The 18,026-nt window shown below is 33.2% G+C and overlaps 1 protein-coding gene across 1 annotated transcript; it reads left to right on the top strand.

Annotated features, from left to right (window-relative positions):
• Window positions 1–1,926: 1,926 nt before the first annotated feature.
• On the top strand, window positions 1,927–2,978 carry LOC110672233 (protein TRANSPARENT TESTA 1-like). Its single transcript, XM_021834950.2, has 2 exons — window positions 1,927–2,393; window positions 2,487–2,978. Exons 1-2 carry the CDS (start codon window positions 1,950–1,952, stop codon window positions 2,910–2,912), a joined length of 870 nt encoding a protein of 289 aa, XP_021690642.2. The 5' UTR covers window positions 1,927–1,949; the 3' UTR covers window positions 2,913–2,978.
• The last annotated feature ends 15,048 nt before the right edge of the window (window positions 2,979–18,026 follow it).

Consider the following 18,026-nt stretch of genomic DNA (forward strand, 5'->3'; position numbering starts at 1 on the left):
ATTACTTGTTTTTTTTCGATTTTTTAATTCATTTTCTATATATTTTTCACATATTTTGCATTAGCATTGATAAAAAGGAGTATGTCAATTTTTTTTTATAATTAATTTTATTTATTTTCATGTGTTTTGATATAATTTATTTAATGAAAATAAAAAATAAAATTTAATAAATTATAATTAAAGTAAAAAAATTAATTCAAGTCGCCACCAAATTTTTCAGTGAAAGTATATGAGTAATTTAATATATTTAAGTGTGCGACAATGGCGTTGTTGATCATCATGCTAACAGAAAATGTGGTGCTGAAATTTAGTTGGTAAAATTGGTTATTTTAATATTGCTTTTTAATTTAATAGAAGCTTAGATAATAATTTTTATGCTATATTCATATTTTAAATCAACGAATTGGTACGAATAATAAAAAATTTTATATTTTTTAAATAAACTTCAATATTCAATTCTTGTGAATAAAAAAAAAAAATCTTACTGATAATGAGCTTCTTCGGTACTTGTGGAATTAAGTATAGCCTAATGGGATAAAAATACATATGATTTACTGAAAAAAGAAAGTCATTCGACCAAAAAAAAAAAGTCATATTTTTTAAAGAAGAGCAATTAAATTACCTGGATTGGTGGGTATTTCAGTATGAGTACTTTAATTTGATCACGTTGTTAATGATTCCATTGATGAATTGGGGTTGGAAGCATATGGGCCAGTTAACGGCTGAGTGAATATTTTTTTGTCCATTGGGAAGTCCAATAGGCCTAGATTTGGGAGGGTCCACCCCCCTTCCTAATTTCACTTTAAAAATTAATATTTTATAAAAATTTAATTCAATTATTTGTTTTTCTTATTTATTATCATATATAAAAATCTAATGGAGAAATAATTTAATTTTTTTAATTTAAAAAAATCATATTAAAATAATATAATTATATAAAAGTTAAATTCTTTTATCATAAATAATTTTCAATAATTTAATTTTTTTAACTTAAAAAAATAATCATATTAAAATAATATAATTATATAAAAGTTAAATTCTTTTATCATAAATAATTTTTTTTTTTTTCAAATGAAACCAAACTTAAAATCCATTTTATAAATTGAAGAGGCCAACGAAATTACGTACTCCTGATCGATCATCAAACAATGATAATTTATATATAAATGCTGTAAGATATTCTTGCTCATATATAGGCTGGTGATTGTCAGCACACAGATTCTATCGCAGGCCGTTTTTGAGGTTCATTATAGTTCCAGTGATGCAAAAGCAAATATATATATGCAAACATACATGTCTCCAATGAGATATGTCCCAACCCAACCTTCTTTTTTTTTTTTTTTATAATTTACATTTATGATTTTATACTTTACGTTGTAATATATATTTTTATTATCCATTAAAAATAATTTTATATTGTATTATTGCATTTTATTGTATTTTTTAAATTTAAAAACTGAACAAGAATAAAACTTATTAATTTGGTATGATTATAAATGAGAAGTTCACATCGTGCATGTTCACGGTTAGAAACTAATCATGACTGCCCTGTAATGCAATCCCTCTTTAGATTTCCCTCTCCAATGCCAAAGGTTGGTTGGGTTGACTGTGGAGAGATAACCTGATCACATAATGCATTACCTTAGATTTGTAACTTTCTGTAGAGCGATTCTTGCCAAATTCAGCTCCCATGGCCCATAGAAATTAAGGTACTTCTTTTCCATCCCAAAAATGGATAAGCAAATTTATCAGAATGGATTTATGAGACCCTTGACAAAGGTTGTTTTCATTCAACCACATTATTCTCCAGCCACCCTACCTTACCCTCTACTCTTATTCTCATCATCACCGTTCAGATATAGCTGTAATCTCCTTATATATAACCCTTTTTAAATCAACAAAGCCCCAAATCAGACTTCATCTTTGTAATTATAGCTCTTAAAGCATGCATGGAGTCTTCAGATCTTATATGTAACAATCTTATATGTAACACTAATCCCTTATTAGCTTCTTCTACTTCTATTACTACTGATAATAATGATTATTGTCATTGTATTAGACACACCGATATTGAGCCACTTGATCTATTTCCGGGCGCTAGTTGTAATTCTCTTGAGCCTACGCCACTGCTGAGCTCTTTACTTAGCTCACCACATCCATCATTTAGTGAAAACCCTAAAACAAACACTGATGGAGACAAAGAGGAGGTTACTGTGGCCTTACACATTGGCCTTCCTGATGACTCCCATAGCTGCATCAATCCAAATACTAAAGGTCATCCGAGTGTAGTAGCCAAGTATTGGATACCGACTCCTGAGCAAATACTCATCGGCTTTACTCATTTTTCTTGCCATGTTTGCTTTAAGACCTTCAACCGCTACAACAATCTTCAGGTTCAAAATTTTGCTTCTTTCACCATTTCTTTATTCTTATACATTAATTAACAAGCTCTTCCAGTGCTACCTCATGATGAATTTTAGTTTCAGATGCACATGTGGGGTCATGGATCACAGTATCGTAGAGGATCCGAATCGCTCAAGGGAACCCAACCACGAGCTGTGTTAGGAATTCCCTGCTACTGCAGCACAGAAGGGTGCAAGAACAATATACAACACCCGAAAGCAAAGCCTCTAAAAGACTTTCGAACATTGCAAACACATTACAAGAGAAAGCATGGACTAAAACCCTTCATGTGTAGGAAATGTGGGAAATTCTTGGCCGTGAAAGGTGACTGGAGAACCCATGAGAAAAATTGTGGTAAACGTTGGCTTTGCATTTGCGGTTCTGACTTTAAGCACAAGAGATCACTCAAAGATCACATTAAAGCATTTGGTCCTGGCCATGGCCCTTTTCCTCCATCATCATCATTTGATGGGATTGAGCTATTTGATGATGGCTCTGCTTTTGCTTAAGATTATGTCAAGTTCATGCTAGGCTTATATATATTATATTAGATGTTCACTTCAGCATAATCCGGATACATCATCTCACGTATGATTTATTGTCTTTGTTTAGCCTTGCATTTTGTTTTGTGAAATTTAAGAACAAACTAATTAATTAATAATATTTGCCAGTGATAGATCGCCTCTCCAGTCCTTCTGCGAAGATATCAAATCCATATCTATATTTTAAATTTGTCATCTTAATAATATTTGATCAATTTATAGTCCCCCCTTACAAATCAATTGTAGATCCGTCATTATGATACATTTAAAATAAATCATTTTTAAGAAAAAAAAATTCAAAAGAATTCTCATACAATCATACATAAATTTTATTTCTTTTAAAATGAAAACTTTGTTAAATTAAAAAGAATTAAATTCTTTATTCCAAATATGAGAATTAATGAAAAAGAAATCAATTGAATTGAATTTTTGTAAAATTTTATATTTCAAAAAATAGAATAAAATGGTATTTAGGGAAAAGAATTCAAAATGTTTAAGAAATTGTTACATAAAATTCCAGGGATAGAATTATTTTAATATTGCAAAATAAAAAATGATATTTCAATCAAAAGACATAAGAATTCTAAAAATGATATTAGAATTCTCTACCTCGATTTACACTTGCTAATTAAAAGGAGATCCAATTTCATTGTTTTAGAATAGCAAAGGAATACAATTAAACATTTTAGGCTTTATATCTTTTTCTTCTTTTGTTCTTCATAAGAAAATAAATATTTCTCTTTCTAAAAACTGTATTCATGAATTAAAAATCACAAAAGATTATAGTAAATAATATATGTAAAAATTACTAATTATTTGAAAAAAGTAAAAAAAAAAGTTTACAAAGAAAAGAGATTATTCAGAAAATAATTCTAAGTAGGATAATCTATATCGAATGAAAAACTAATAAAATATTAACATATATTTGTAAATGGATTACATAAAATAATAACTAACTAGTAATGGGTCCAAAAATTATCTAGTAGTTTTTTTTTTTTTTTTTAAATGCACTTGTTGACTTACCATTTTATGTAATTTACCTACATAGTATTACCGGTTCATTCTAAAATTTCTAAAAAAATGATTTTTTTTTTAAGTTTCTAATTCACTTATGCATTTTGCATAATTCGAGTTCTCTCATTATATCAATGCTTAATTGATTTAATTAAACCCCATAATTAAAAGAATTTAATTAAACTATATGCATCACACCAAACTAATGAAGTAAAATCATATATTCTAAACATTTAACATTTAGCTAATAAATAAATTGCCACATACGTTAAGTATTTTATATCTATTCATCCACAGCATTCATTTATTAATTTAGTGTAATACATACATCGAGTATAGCCAAATATTTTGCCCTCTTAAAAATACATTTGTAATGGACAGAAGCACTCTACCCAATCAAAAACCAAGATAATAATCTCAACCCAAGAAAGAACACCGTTATGGAGAAAAGATATATTAAAATGAGGCGGAAAACAAATATCAATCGAATAGGCCTGCAATTGACTTCAGTCCTTGAACTGAATTGAAACAAGTGGACTAACACAGCTTACAAAATTTTAAAACGCATGACCTGGCGCGTCTTGGACGACAATTTATACAGTAAAACGGTGATACATAACAGCATCTTATATCAAATAGCAAAAAAATAAAAAATTGATAAATATATAAATAAAATTAATAAAATTTTAAAAAAATAAAAAATTATCTGATAATTATAATTTTTTAAAACTTACCATGTATATATATTTATTCATTATTAATTTATCATTTTATGTAAACTACCTTATATAGAATAATCAATCTACTGTGTAATCTCTCGTCTTGGACACACCACATACTCAATCAACATGCGCTGTTTGGCCCTGCACAAGTCAAGTGGCATAGTCATTCCATAGGATAATCCCAGAATGCGACTGCTACCTCTTTTCTCAAACCATTGCTTTTTTACCCTCGAAAGATAGAGTGCAATTTAGTACTTAAGCTTCCCTTTATTATCCTTTTTTTTTTTGTTGATAATTAGCAATTTAGCATTTAACTCGTCCCTTATCGCCAATGACAGATGTATATAAAAATGAATGGTAAATTAATCCTTTTCTATATATTAAAAAAATCTTCATACATATATAAATTGATATATCATAAATTCAATTATTAAAATTTTTTTTATCTCGACCAAAAAAAAATTTTTTTTTACAATTTATTTTGGACAAAGACAAAGAAACAAATAATCACATCAGACACAATTTTAAATAAGAAGCACAACAAAATATAGCTATCAAGAGAAAGAGAACCACCTATATGAGACATCTAGTCATCACATATATTATCCAAATGTGATGGACATTAAAAAAATATAATGAAGATATATTTTTAATAGCATTAATAATATTATAATTTTTTATATTAATTTAATTATAAAATGTTAATTTTATATTTTAAATTTTTTTAGTAATATTTTATAATTTATTTTTTTTATATATTCACTTCATTAAAAAAATACTACTCCATGTGCAAATAAAAGTAATACTCTCCCTTTTATAAAAAAGTGGACTGTCACAGCTCGACTCCAAAGGCAGGACTAACACTAGGATCTGGATAGGTCTAAAGCTTCCGAGGCCCATAATAAGTCTCATTATACTCAAACTCATAACTAGGACTAAAATCAAAGCCCAACATACAGATAAAATAAAATAAAATATTATAAATTTAGTTGGACCAACCCAATCTGATAATTATAAAAAATTCTGTACTAGGGGAGTCTAGCTCAACCTTAAAATACAGCATGTACAAATCATTTAATATTATTAATTAATACAAAATTCTCATAAATTAATATCACAGCGAAATTCTAGTAATTAGACAAATAGATAAATAAATAAACAAATAAATAAACCCAATAAAAACTATTCAACCAAGAAGCACTACAACCTGCGGAGGAAATTGCAGGTTAGACTAAAAAATAAACAACTCGAAAATAACTCGCTCCTCCTGCAACCTGGGAAAAATATTTGAATAAGAATGAATGTTCGACTCAGATAGTAAGACATTGATTTTAAATATAATTTCTATAACTATCTAACTCTAATGCCTTCCTATGTATGAAATGCAACACGTTCACATAATTCAATCAATTCAACCAATATTCACACATAAGATAATTTGGAGCGAACATACACTTATGTATCACATCAATATATATATATATATATATATATATATATATATATATATATATATATGGATATGGGAGCTGATCCCCTATACAACTCTCTTAATTAAATACCTGCCAGCGAGGTCAACTCAAATCGGACTTTCGCTTAATAATCCAAGTGTGGGGGTCAGCGAGTTCAACTCAAAACCGTGCTCACTCCGACTTATCGATATATAAGGATTGGATCCTGGTGAGTCAAAGTCCATCCGCAACTACCCATCCTACGCATGTCCATATCCACATCATACTCACGCCAATATACACACACAGCTTCAAGTTATTAGAAGGCAACATCCACAAATAAATTCAATAACATATGCATCAAAGAAGTATGCTTAGCATTTAATTAATTATATACATATATATAAGTGAATGCATGAGCATACTTTGAATATAAATTAATAATATTAAAATTACAAATAAAATCAATGTCCAACTCACAAACTGATCGACCCGATTACAGCTAGTCCGATTGGAGAGAAGAAAGGTTAGCTGGCATCGATCACCTATACAAACACGATGACCTCTATCATTTTACTGACAGAATTAACTAATTAATTTAATTAAAGAAGCATGAATAATTCCTAACATCTTACCGAAATTTCAGCAGAGTTTCTCCTATAACTAGACCTAACCTCCCTGCAAGAAAATGCAACATCAATAACACACAGGGCTTAATGCCCACAACAATAATTATAATGCCCATCCAAGGCCTATAAGAAACCTAATCTAGGTCTAATTTTCCGAACTCCAGCTTGAGTCCCTAACTTTTTTTACAGTCTAAATAATTATTTTTAGCACTTCAAAAATGATAAAAATATTCCTGGAAGTCCTCTACATCGTCCTTGTATTAATTAAATTCATTTCACTTAACTTTACTCAACCAGAAATATTTTACAATTTTTAACTGACTAGCTTAATAAAGGGAAAAAATATACAACTTGAGTTAGGGACTACTTTTGTAAAATATGCTATTTGAAACGTGTTCGGAACATTTGAAAATGCTGAAAATAACTGTAAACACGACCAACTTCCGAGATAGCCTGTCGTGCACCCAGCCCACCCCGAAGACTCAATCTGAGCATCAATGAGTTGTTGTCGATCCCATCACACATAATTAAAGCCCATAAATTATTAATAATTATCATATAATTATATTTAATTTACAAGCAACGAAAAAACTCGAAAATCTCATCAAGCGATATGGATCATTCAATAATCGCCTTTTTTCAAATGATTTTCGATTGAAACGGGGTTGGTCTCATCTTAAAGGTTTCATCCCTTTAAGTCCATTGGTAGTATTAGATTGCCAATTCGACAGTCGAATCATCGGAATAAATGTCTCAAAAGCTATTGCCTACCCATGTAGGATCCTCACATTTTCCAGCGATGATAAGGGCTGTCAATGGTGGGAGAAGCTCCACCTACCTCCCCCAAGTCAAGTGTCATCGACCCCATACTTGGACTGTGTTAGAAATGCCATGGGCAAAGCTTAGAAACATAGCACCTTTTCTCTCTCTCTATTTCTTTCTTATCGGTTCGATTACCATTAACCATCATTGGAGAGCCTTGAAGGTCACGGAGCTATAACCGTCAGATGGGCTCACAAGTGCGATCTGGTTATCGCCGGAGAATGGAGTAGAATAGGAAGGAGAAAATCGGGGAGAGAGAAGGCCAGGGTGAAGGGTGGTAGGTAGGAGATGACTTGTGATTGGGTGTTTCTTTTCTTTCCTTTCTCTAATTGGTTTTTTTTTTTTTTCAATGCTTTTGTCAAATGTGGCAGTGTGCTGCATGTACACTGTTACAAGTAGGGGTGAGCATTCGGTTCAAACCAAACCAAATTAAATTATAAAAATCGAATTTTAAATTTTAGAAACTGAATCGAACTGAACCGAAATGGGTGAAAAACCGAATCAAACAGAACTGCTCTATTTTGGTTCGTTTCTGTTTAAACCGATCGGCTTTGATTTTTGATTGATTTTTTAATTTAAACTTGATTTTTAAGTTATTTCGTCTAATTTTGACTTTGGTTTAAACCTAATAACCATTAATCAATGAAATTAAATAATTAATATTTATAAAATTAATTATAATTCATAAATTTTTCATAAAAATAAATCAATTCAAAAATCGATTCGGTTCGATTTAGTTCGATTTGAATATATAAATTACTATTTAGTTCGGTTCGATTTAACTGATTTTTTTATCTTCAAAACTGAACCGAACCGAAATAATCGAAATTTTAATAATGTAAAATCGAACCGAACCGATTGAATTTTAAAACCGAACCAATTAAACTGAATTGACTCGGTTCAATTTGATTTTTTAATTTGAACCGAATTCTGCTCAGCCTTAGTTACAAGACACACCTTTACTGCGTGGACGATTTTCAAAGTACACTTTTGCATTTCTTTCTTTTTTTATTATAATATTATTTAATAATAAATATTAAAATACATTGGATAGATAAATATCCTAGATACTTTATTAATAAAATAATAAATTATAATTTTAAAGTAATTACAATAAAATCATCATTTATTGAACTTTACATAGATTTAAATTAACAAGATTCGAATAATAATAATAGTAATAATCAAATTAATAACTAAATTAAATTTAGAACTAAAATTAATAATGTAACACCCCAAAATTTTATTAATTATGAGTATTTTTGATATTTAAATTTTATTTAAATTTTAGGAATTTTTTTGAGATTTTTCGGATTTTAAAAATCGGGTTCGATTTTCCGAAAATATAAACTTTGATGATTTTTAAAAATTAATTTAAAGACCACGTGGCAAAACTAAAAATATATTTAGAGTCTACGATTTTTCTCTTTTTTTTTTTTTTTTTTTTTTTTTTTGGACCTTTTTCCGAGGCGAAGAAAAAAATTAATTTTTTTTTTCAATCGAAAATCGAACGAAAAACCCGATCGGGACCGGATCGACGAAAAACGAATTCTTCCTTTTTTTTCTTTTTCTCTCTCTCTCTTCTCTCTCTCTTCTCTCTCTCTCTCTCTCTCCCTCTCCGCTCCCCAGCCGCCCCAAATCGATCCCACGGCGATCACGTGATTGGGCCAAATCATCTAAATCTACTTGTCACTAAAATCATCAACTTTCCAACGACACCAAGCACGACGATTCATCGAGCGGATTTTCCGATTTTTGCTTTTTTAGATTTTAATTTTTTTCGCTTTTTTCTTAAATTCTCAAACGAGAATCCCGAAGAGAAAACCACCACTGACGCGCGCTTCTAATTCAAATTTAAAATAATATTAATCAAAATTTTTTTTTTCAACGTTTTTTTTTGGTGGGTTTTCGCGCTTAAAAAATTAATTTAAATTTAAAAAAAAAAAATTAAAAAAAAATTTTTATAAAGGTATGTGTTATGGAAGAAATTATAATATCGGGGATCATTTCTTGACTTCGACTTGACAGGAAAAATCAAATTCGCGAACTCGAGTTGAAATGCATTGTCTTTGGGCCGAGGACCGCTCGCCCCCCCCCCCTCAGCCCCCCACGGGCGTTCGGCACCGGAATCGGCAACTTGCAAACCGTTAATTTTTTTTAATTTTCAATAAATTAAAAAAAAATAAAAAAAATTTATAAATAGCTTAGAAAAGCTTAGAAATTTTCGATTCTTTTAATAATAGTAAAATAAATTTGGGGCAAGTTTTTTTTAATTTTTTAATTTTTTTTTTTTTTTTTTTTAAAAATTGAAAATGATAATAAATAAATAAAAATTTTTTTTTTATTGATTTGATGGATGATTGAGATTGATTGGGGGGGGAGTGTATGATGATGATGTGATTATATATATGGATATTGAATATATTTAGCTTTTTTTTTTTTTTTTTTTAGGTATTAGGTAGTAGGAGGATAGGGGGATTTTTTTGGTATCTTTTAGACGATTTTTGGTCTTTTTTTTGTTTGTTTTTGTTTTGTTTTTTGTAATAAATTTTAAATAAATTTTGTAAATGGTAGCAAAATTTTTCTCTCATTTTCTGGTAGTTTCTTGTAATTTGTCGTAATTTTAAAAATAATAATTTTAATCAAATTTGTATTTTTATTATATATTATTATTATGCCCATGCATATGTTGCAATATATATATTATGTATATGTTACTCTGGCAATTATTATAATATGTTGATATGGTTATTGCCATGAGTGTGTGTGTGTGATGGTGGAGCGGTGTTGGTGTGCGGCAGCGCGTGTGGATGTGGTGTGTGGATGTGTGGATCTTGGCGGTGACGTTTCTTTGAGTTCTTGGTCTTCACTTGGGCCGGGACTTTGGTTCTGATTTGAGCTTGATTGGGACCGTTTGGGGTTTATTGGGAAGTCTGAGTGAGAGTTCTTGCACATTTTGATTAAAGAGAGAGATTATAGGTGGAGTGTCCATATACTGATTGAATATGATTGAATTGATGCTGTGATCTTGATTGGTTACTATGAATTGATGATGTTGATGTGTATAGATTTATATGTTGTTTATGTTAGTTAATTTATAGTTATAGTTAGTATAGTTAGTTATAGTTTTTATTTTTATTTTTGATATTTTTCTCTAATCGCTTTTTTTTTCTCAATTTTTTTTTTTATTTTGTTTATATTTTTTTAAACTTTGTTTCTTAATCGCTTTTTGTTTTTAGTTTTTGTTCCTTTTTTTTTATTGTTATTTTTTATGTGTTTTTTAATATTTTTGTGTTGTTATGTATGTTTATTTGATTATGTTGTTTGGTTTGATTTTATGATGTTTTATATGTTTGATGTATGTTATGAGAGATGTGGAGGTATTATATGTTGATTTGATGATTATGTGTGTTGGTGAGTCTTAAGCTTAGGTTGAGATTTTATGTGTGTGTGATGTGGGGTGAGTTTTAAAGATCTTGTGGAAAATCCCACTGGGTATGGAATTTCCGTTTAGTTTAAATAATTTTTGGGGAATCTGGGGCCATTGGACGGTAATGAGCCTGGTTATTAATTCATGGGGGCCTCAGGGGGGGGTGGCTTAGTCTTGGTATTTCCGCTTCCTTGGCCCAGGTTGGAAAAGTTAAGGAAAATAGGTCAAAAAATTATCAAGTGTGGAAAAATTAATAGAAGTCACATAAAAAATATATTCAGTAACTATGCCATCATATATTCCATCCATCAGTATATTATTGTTCAAATTTTGAGTATAATTCAATGTGATGTTGTATGCTATAAATATGTTATAATGGCATGTTTGAATGTAATGTTGTAATGCAGGAGATGACCATTGCTGTGGAATGTCTGATTTTGTCAGATCGGGGCTCCCTTGGAGAGGTGCCGGAGGAAGGAGAGGCGACAGATGAGGCGCAGGTGCCGAGGAGGGAGGAGCCCCAGGGAGGCGGGGTAGATGGCACAGGGCCACAGGATGGGGTACCCAGTCTATGTGGTCCACAGAGAGGCATCCATGGAGTGATACTGACCATCCAGAGAACCACCAGGCAACTGGTCTCATTAGTTCTATCCACCATCTCCACGGCGAAGACCACCCGAGGTCCATCAGGAGTCTCAACTTCAAGAATCAGACATGTGGTAATTTTGATGTTTGTGATGTGTCGACGATGCATATTGAAGTGTTGCGACGATGCTGTGAGTGAATGTGTCGGATTGGATGCTATAAGACATTGCTCAGGAATGCATGAATGGATGGATGCCATGTGACGTGAATGACTGACTGGGGGATGCACGTTTGTCTGTTTTTTATCGAAGAGGTCCGTAATGGCTCGGATGTGTTGTCATGAATAGGCGGTTGAGTGAACTTTGGGCTAATCAAGAGGTGTGCAGATGAATATGCTGGCAAATTGAGCAGATGATGCTTCTGAAAGATATCCAAGCAAAAGAGCCAGAAAAATGATGCCCGCAAGCCTTCCAGAAGTGAGATGGAGGTAAAGAGGATTTGTGCCCCATGTGAAGTCCGGGTGTGGTATTCCTAATGATTATGCAGACCTGATTAGATGTGTGATGGGCGATGGGGAGATAGAGAGAGAGCATGAGCGTTGTAGGTGAGAAAGATCCCAAAGAAGAGAACTTGGGGCAGTGAGTGTGAAAGACAGAAAGACGGTTTAAGGGTGAGTTCCCATATACGGACAGCATGGACAGTGGTCTGGGGTATGGTCAGACAGAACTGCACTGAATAGCGAGGGCGGAGAGCCTGGTGGCGATTCCGGCAGAAGCAGATTGGGTGCATCCAAGGATCCGTGAAGAGGACATTCTTGCACCGCAGGCTGTGGGAGAGGAGATCCTCTTGGGCTGTTGATGGCCAGTTGTGAAGAGAGACGTTCTCGTGCTTTTTTCAAACGTATGTCGGTATGTGTGAGTGTAGCGTATGGGAGCCACTTTGCGGAGGTCGCCTGTTCTGTCAATTGTATCCGTCGGCGAGTAGATGTTCGTACTGGGATTCCAGCGCACAACAGGGACAAGTCGGTGGAGGGGCCCGGCGGTTGGTAGGATCAGGAGGTAGGGGCCACTGTGGTTGGAGGGTGGCCACGACCAGGTTTTCTCACCCGGCCTTCTCCGTCTCGCTTTCGGGGGTAGCCACCGTTCCACTGTTCCCAAATGCTGCTTGTTATTGTAATTGTATTCCAGCTTGTGTATTCTGTCTCTGCGGTGATCCACTCATTTTTCTCCAGAAACCCTCTAGATTTATTGTGTTTGCCATGAGATTGGGTGAGAAGAACATAGATAGAGAAGGTAGAGCTTAGTGCACAAGATTTTGATGATAGTGGATGGAAAGTAGACATGGTATGACTTAGTTGTATTTTGATGGTCCGGATTTGGGGGATTATGGGATGGGAAGATCCTATACGACACCTAGAGTGCATGGGGATGGGTAGTGATTACACCTACCATTGGTTGGTAACAGTTGTGACGAATGTTTTAGTGGTGTGGATCCCATGGTGTGGAAGCATTTAGGAGCGATGGTGAGCGTGGATGCCAGGGTTGGAGGCATTGGTGAATAATAATAGGTGTGGGGTTCTTGAAGGAAAATGTTGTGAGATGGGGATAGATGTGTGTATGAAGAGGTTGTGGAAGGTGTCGTGCCATGGATGTTTTCCACATCGAAGTTGTTGGTGCCACCTCTGCGGAGGGTGTGGTGCAACTTGAGCTCATGTACAGGAGGAGAAGGAGGGAAGGAGCAACGAGTTTGGAGGCACAAAACCCCATTTCGAAGACTTCACCCGAAAGCTTTTGGTGAAGGGCACTTTGGGTCAAGGCGAGAGGCAAGGGAGCTTTTGGACAAGGGTTTCATGAGACACTTGCACGGAAGACTGAAACTGTTATTGACTCGATCAGAAGAAGAACGACATGGTTGTGTATTTTGACTACGAATGTAGATACGGCTCCAAGATCAGACAAATCGTGGATAGATCACGGATGAGCCAGAAGTCATTCAAGGGATCGGAATGAGGAGTAGATCGTGATGCAATTGACTGGAGATGAAGACACAATCAATTTTTGGGAGGACTGAGTTGAGGGTGATGTTGGTGGTGTCTAGATATGGTCATTACTTCATGGACTTGATTGACTTTTTGACAAGTCTTTTTTGGGCTTTTGTGATGGACATTTGTCATAGTTGTTTTTGGACCTTGTTCGTTTTGAGTAGACTTCATAGATGAAAATCACAGGGTCATTTGTGAAGGCTGAACCAAAAACACAAAATGTTTTTGAGTTGCAAACCTTGATTTATGAATAATTAATTGCCAAAAAAATTTGGCTAAATTCTGGCTTATGGTGGACAAGTGGAATCTCTTGTTGCTTTCTGGTTTGGCTTAAGCGAACAAAGTGGAATTTGCGGATGGGCGACAGAGGTTCAGCGGCTAAGCTTTCCTGAATTGCGGGTTTATTTAAATTTTCAACTTAAGTAGAACAGTTTTTCAAGTAAGAAGATTTCATTCATTTGAGTGATGAGAGTCCAGTACATTAAGATGTGTTTGATTGATGATGATTTTCAGTGCAAGGTAAAATGGGAGACCTAGGATTTTTGAGATTTGATGGAGATGGCAAGGTGTGTGAGATGTGTGATGATGGATGAGAACATAGATGATGAGAATATGTAGCATGCACAGAGTGTGTGTAGAATGAATGCATAATCTCAGAATGAAATGATATGCAGATGTAACACTACACCACAGAAGATGCAAGTGATGTTGTAAGATAAGATGTACCATGATGTGAAAGTGAGCATAAGGGGTGATCGTCCAAGTGAAGTGAACACCGTGTCTGGTGGAAAGTGCTGTGGGAGGGGACCACGAGAAATGAAGAGGAGCTGATCACTACTGGAGAGCGCGATTCGCTGCCTCGTAAGTGGCAGATATGATTTCATTTGGGTAATTGTGGACCGCATCACTGACATCAACACTCGAATTGTGGGGATTGCATCTTCACTTCACACATACTTGCGGAGTGCCCAGCCCACTACAGATTATGGGCCTGCAGCTCTGCAATGAGGCCCGATTTGGATTCGACTGCCACATTTTGGTCTTTTGAATTGGCAAATGGACTTTTCTCAAACAAGGCAAAGCAGAGACAAAGCCAGTACAAACAAAGACAGAGGACGGATGAGTGTCTTGGAATTTGAGTCAAAATGCATGAGTTGAATTGATTGACAATAAATGGAGTGGGATGGATTACTCTATATAGAAGATTGTGGTAGAGGCACCAGGTGGATAAACTGTAGGATGTTAGGAGTATGAGTAGGATGGGGCCAGAAGAAAAGTATAGGGAAAAAATTATATGGAACTCTATGATGGTGCAAAGTGCATGATGTGTAAAGTAGCAGTGACTTCGATGAGGTAAGAAAGAGTAGTTCGCATTATGTAGACCCTGGATTTTCCAAATGAGGGAGTTGAGGGGAGCACTTAAAAATCGAGGGCTGGAGGAGAGATAGGAAGCAAGAGTTGGTGGTATATGCACTCTGGAAGGGTGACTTCAGAGTTTGAGGAGGTACCTTAGGAAACTCTAGTTGGTTCCACCTTGAGGTTAGTTGGAAGAAATGGATGCACCCAGACCGGCATCATCTGAGCTCTGATGAAATCACCCTACAAGCATCCACATCATCATGCTTACACATCTCCATGCCTGAAATACATTTTGAGCTTTTGAGGATGATCTCAATGATGTGATAGAGTCAATTCCAAATGTGGAGGAGATCCATGTAGAAGAGTGCACTGGAGAAGAGGAGGAGTGAGGTGAGATCATAAAGGAGCTAAGGGATTGTGGAGAGATGTTAGTCGCATTGTGTAAAAAAGAATGTAAAATTTTTCTATTGTAGCAAGTAAAATTATTTGTTCAATGTATAATATAGTAAATTTTATTATTATTTGTTTTATTTTTTTAAATTTTTTTAGGTGTTTTTTTTTTTATTTAAAAATTTTTTATTTTTTTTTTTTTTTTTTTTTTTTTTTTTTTTAAAAAATTTTTTTTTTTTTAAAATTTTTTAAAATAAAATTTTTATTTAATTTAAATTAATTATTTTTTTTTTTGAATTTAATTTTTTATTTTTTTTTAATTAAAAAATTATATTTTCTTTTTTTTTTTTATTTTTTTAATTTTTTCGGAATTTTGAATTTTTGGACCCGGTTTTTCAAAAAAAAATTCTTAATTCAAAATTTTTTATTCCGAATCGAGCTTTCTTTCCTTTTCCTTCTTCTTTTCTTCTCCGCCTCCTTTCTTCTCTCTTCCCTTTCTTCGCTGCGTCCTCGCCTCTCTCTTTCCTCTTCCTTTTCTCTCTCCTTCTCGCCTACCTCGCTTCCACCATCTCCTCTCATCTATCTCTTTCCCCTCTTGAAGATCTGGCCCGATTTTTGTCTCTTGCAATCTCGAATTTTGCTCGAAAGCTTGGGTTTCATTTCAAATTCTTTGGGAGCTATAGAAAAACCGCCACCAATTGAACGAATCCATTTTTGGGCGAGACACTTTTATTTCTCCGCGAGGGCCCCATTGAAGAATTCTTACCAAATTTCTAGATAACGCTTAAATTCGGCTGGATAATTAATTTTATTTAATTTCAAAGCATTTAAAAATTCTCCCAACCCCATGGTATGTTTTTTTCGATTTATTAAAGGTATCCCGAAAAATTTAAATTTTCGAAATTCGGTAAATTCCCGGGTGTTATGAGCTTTCGCTATGTTCCTCGGAGAAATCGAGCTGTGCCGATTCGGGGACTCGGGGACAATATTCCCCCCCCGGCCTCGAATAATTTTCCCCCAATTTTATTGGATCCCAGTTTTTAATAGCCCCTTAATTTTCGTAAATAGAGCGTAAAAAGGAAACGCTCTGCAAAAGTACGATTTTTTTTAAAATAAATAGGATTAAGCTTATATTTTTAGTTTATATAAATTACGAGTTTCCTAAATTTGGCAAAATTTTTATTTAGTTTTATAAAATTGATCAATAATAAGGATGACTTTGTGTTTTTTTTTTTTGTTTGGGGATTGATATGATTTTTTTGATGATATTGAGTAATATGATTGATGATTTTGATGATATGATGGATGAATGATGAAGTGCATGGATAGATATGATTGATGATTTGATATTGAAAACTGAGACGATTGTTGATTTTGATTTTTTTTTTGTTGTTTTTTCTCTGAGTGTTTTTAAATCGCAATTGACTTGATTGCCAGGATAATTGTAATATAATTGTCATTTGTTGTCAATAATCTTCTTTTGTATTGAGTGATTAAATAATTAATTTTGTGAGAATTGTCCTCGTATATGTTAAATAGAGTATATATATAAAAATGTTTATATATATTTATTTTTCAAGTTATGGCATATATTATGTTTTTAAATGCATTTATAAAATTATATGTATGTTAATTGATAAGCATATGTAGTGTTGTTGTGGTGATTGGGATATATAGCATGGCGGATGTGGACGTGCTCGCTGTGTTGGTGTGAGTGGATGGTGTGTTCGATCAGGGCGATGCGACGGTTAATGGGTGGGGTGGTCTGAGTGGTGTGGACTCCTTGAGACTGTGCAGGTGAGCGCGGGTTGAGTTTGGGACACACAGGCGGGGCAGAGACCTTAGATGGTGGAGATACAGATACTGTATTTTTGAGGTTCTTGAATGATGTTTTTGCATTTAAGTGAAATTTAATGCTGCAAAGTGTATAGAATGATGTTATGATTGTATAGAGATGTGTCAGTTGTTGTTACTGTTTCAGATTATGATGTATATTGATATTATGAGTATATGATGTTAATTATGCATTTTTACTCTTGCATGGCTGATTAGTTAAGATTAGATTTTTATCGTTAACCTAGAGGATATTTTTTACTCCCTGTCGTTTGATGTTATTTTTGTATTTTTAATTTTTACTGTGTGTCAAAATATTTTTTGAATTTGTTTTTTACTTTATTTTATGTGTTAATTTTTAAACTGTTTGTTGTTTAAAATATTTAATGTTATTTTATGTTAATTATGTTTGATGGAGCCGAGCTGCCATGTTAGTTTATGTTTTTGATGTTTATTGGATGAGGATGGAGAATCCAATTGATTGTGTATTGTGTTTGATGATGTGGAAAAGTGAGTTTAAAACTCTTGGTATTTGTTGGATGGCTGTAGGGTGAGTGTGAGTGGTTTTGGGCCTTTGGCTCGTGTGGCGAACAATGAACGCTTCAAGCTTTGAATGCATGGAGGTCGTTTTATGGCTCTTAAATAATAATGAAATGATATGCTTTATTACTTGATTTAATATTAATCTTTAAAATCAATCATTTAAATTAAAATTAAAATTAAATAATTCATAAAATATGTTAAAAAATAAAATAACATCAATATATATATATTACAAAATTGTATATTAGTTATATAATATTAA

This window comes from Hevea brasiliensis, chromosome 16, assembly GCF_030052815.1.
Source record: "Hevea brasiliensis isolate MT/VB/25A 57/8 chromosome 16, ASM3005281v1, whole genome shotgun sequence".
Taxonomy (NCBI): domain Eukaryota; kingdom Viridiplantae; phylum Streptophyta; class Magnoliopsida; order Malpighiales; family Euphorbiaceae; genus Hevea; species Hevea brasiliensis.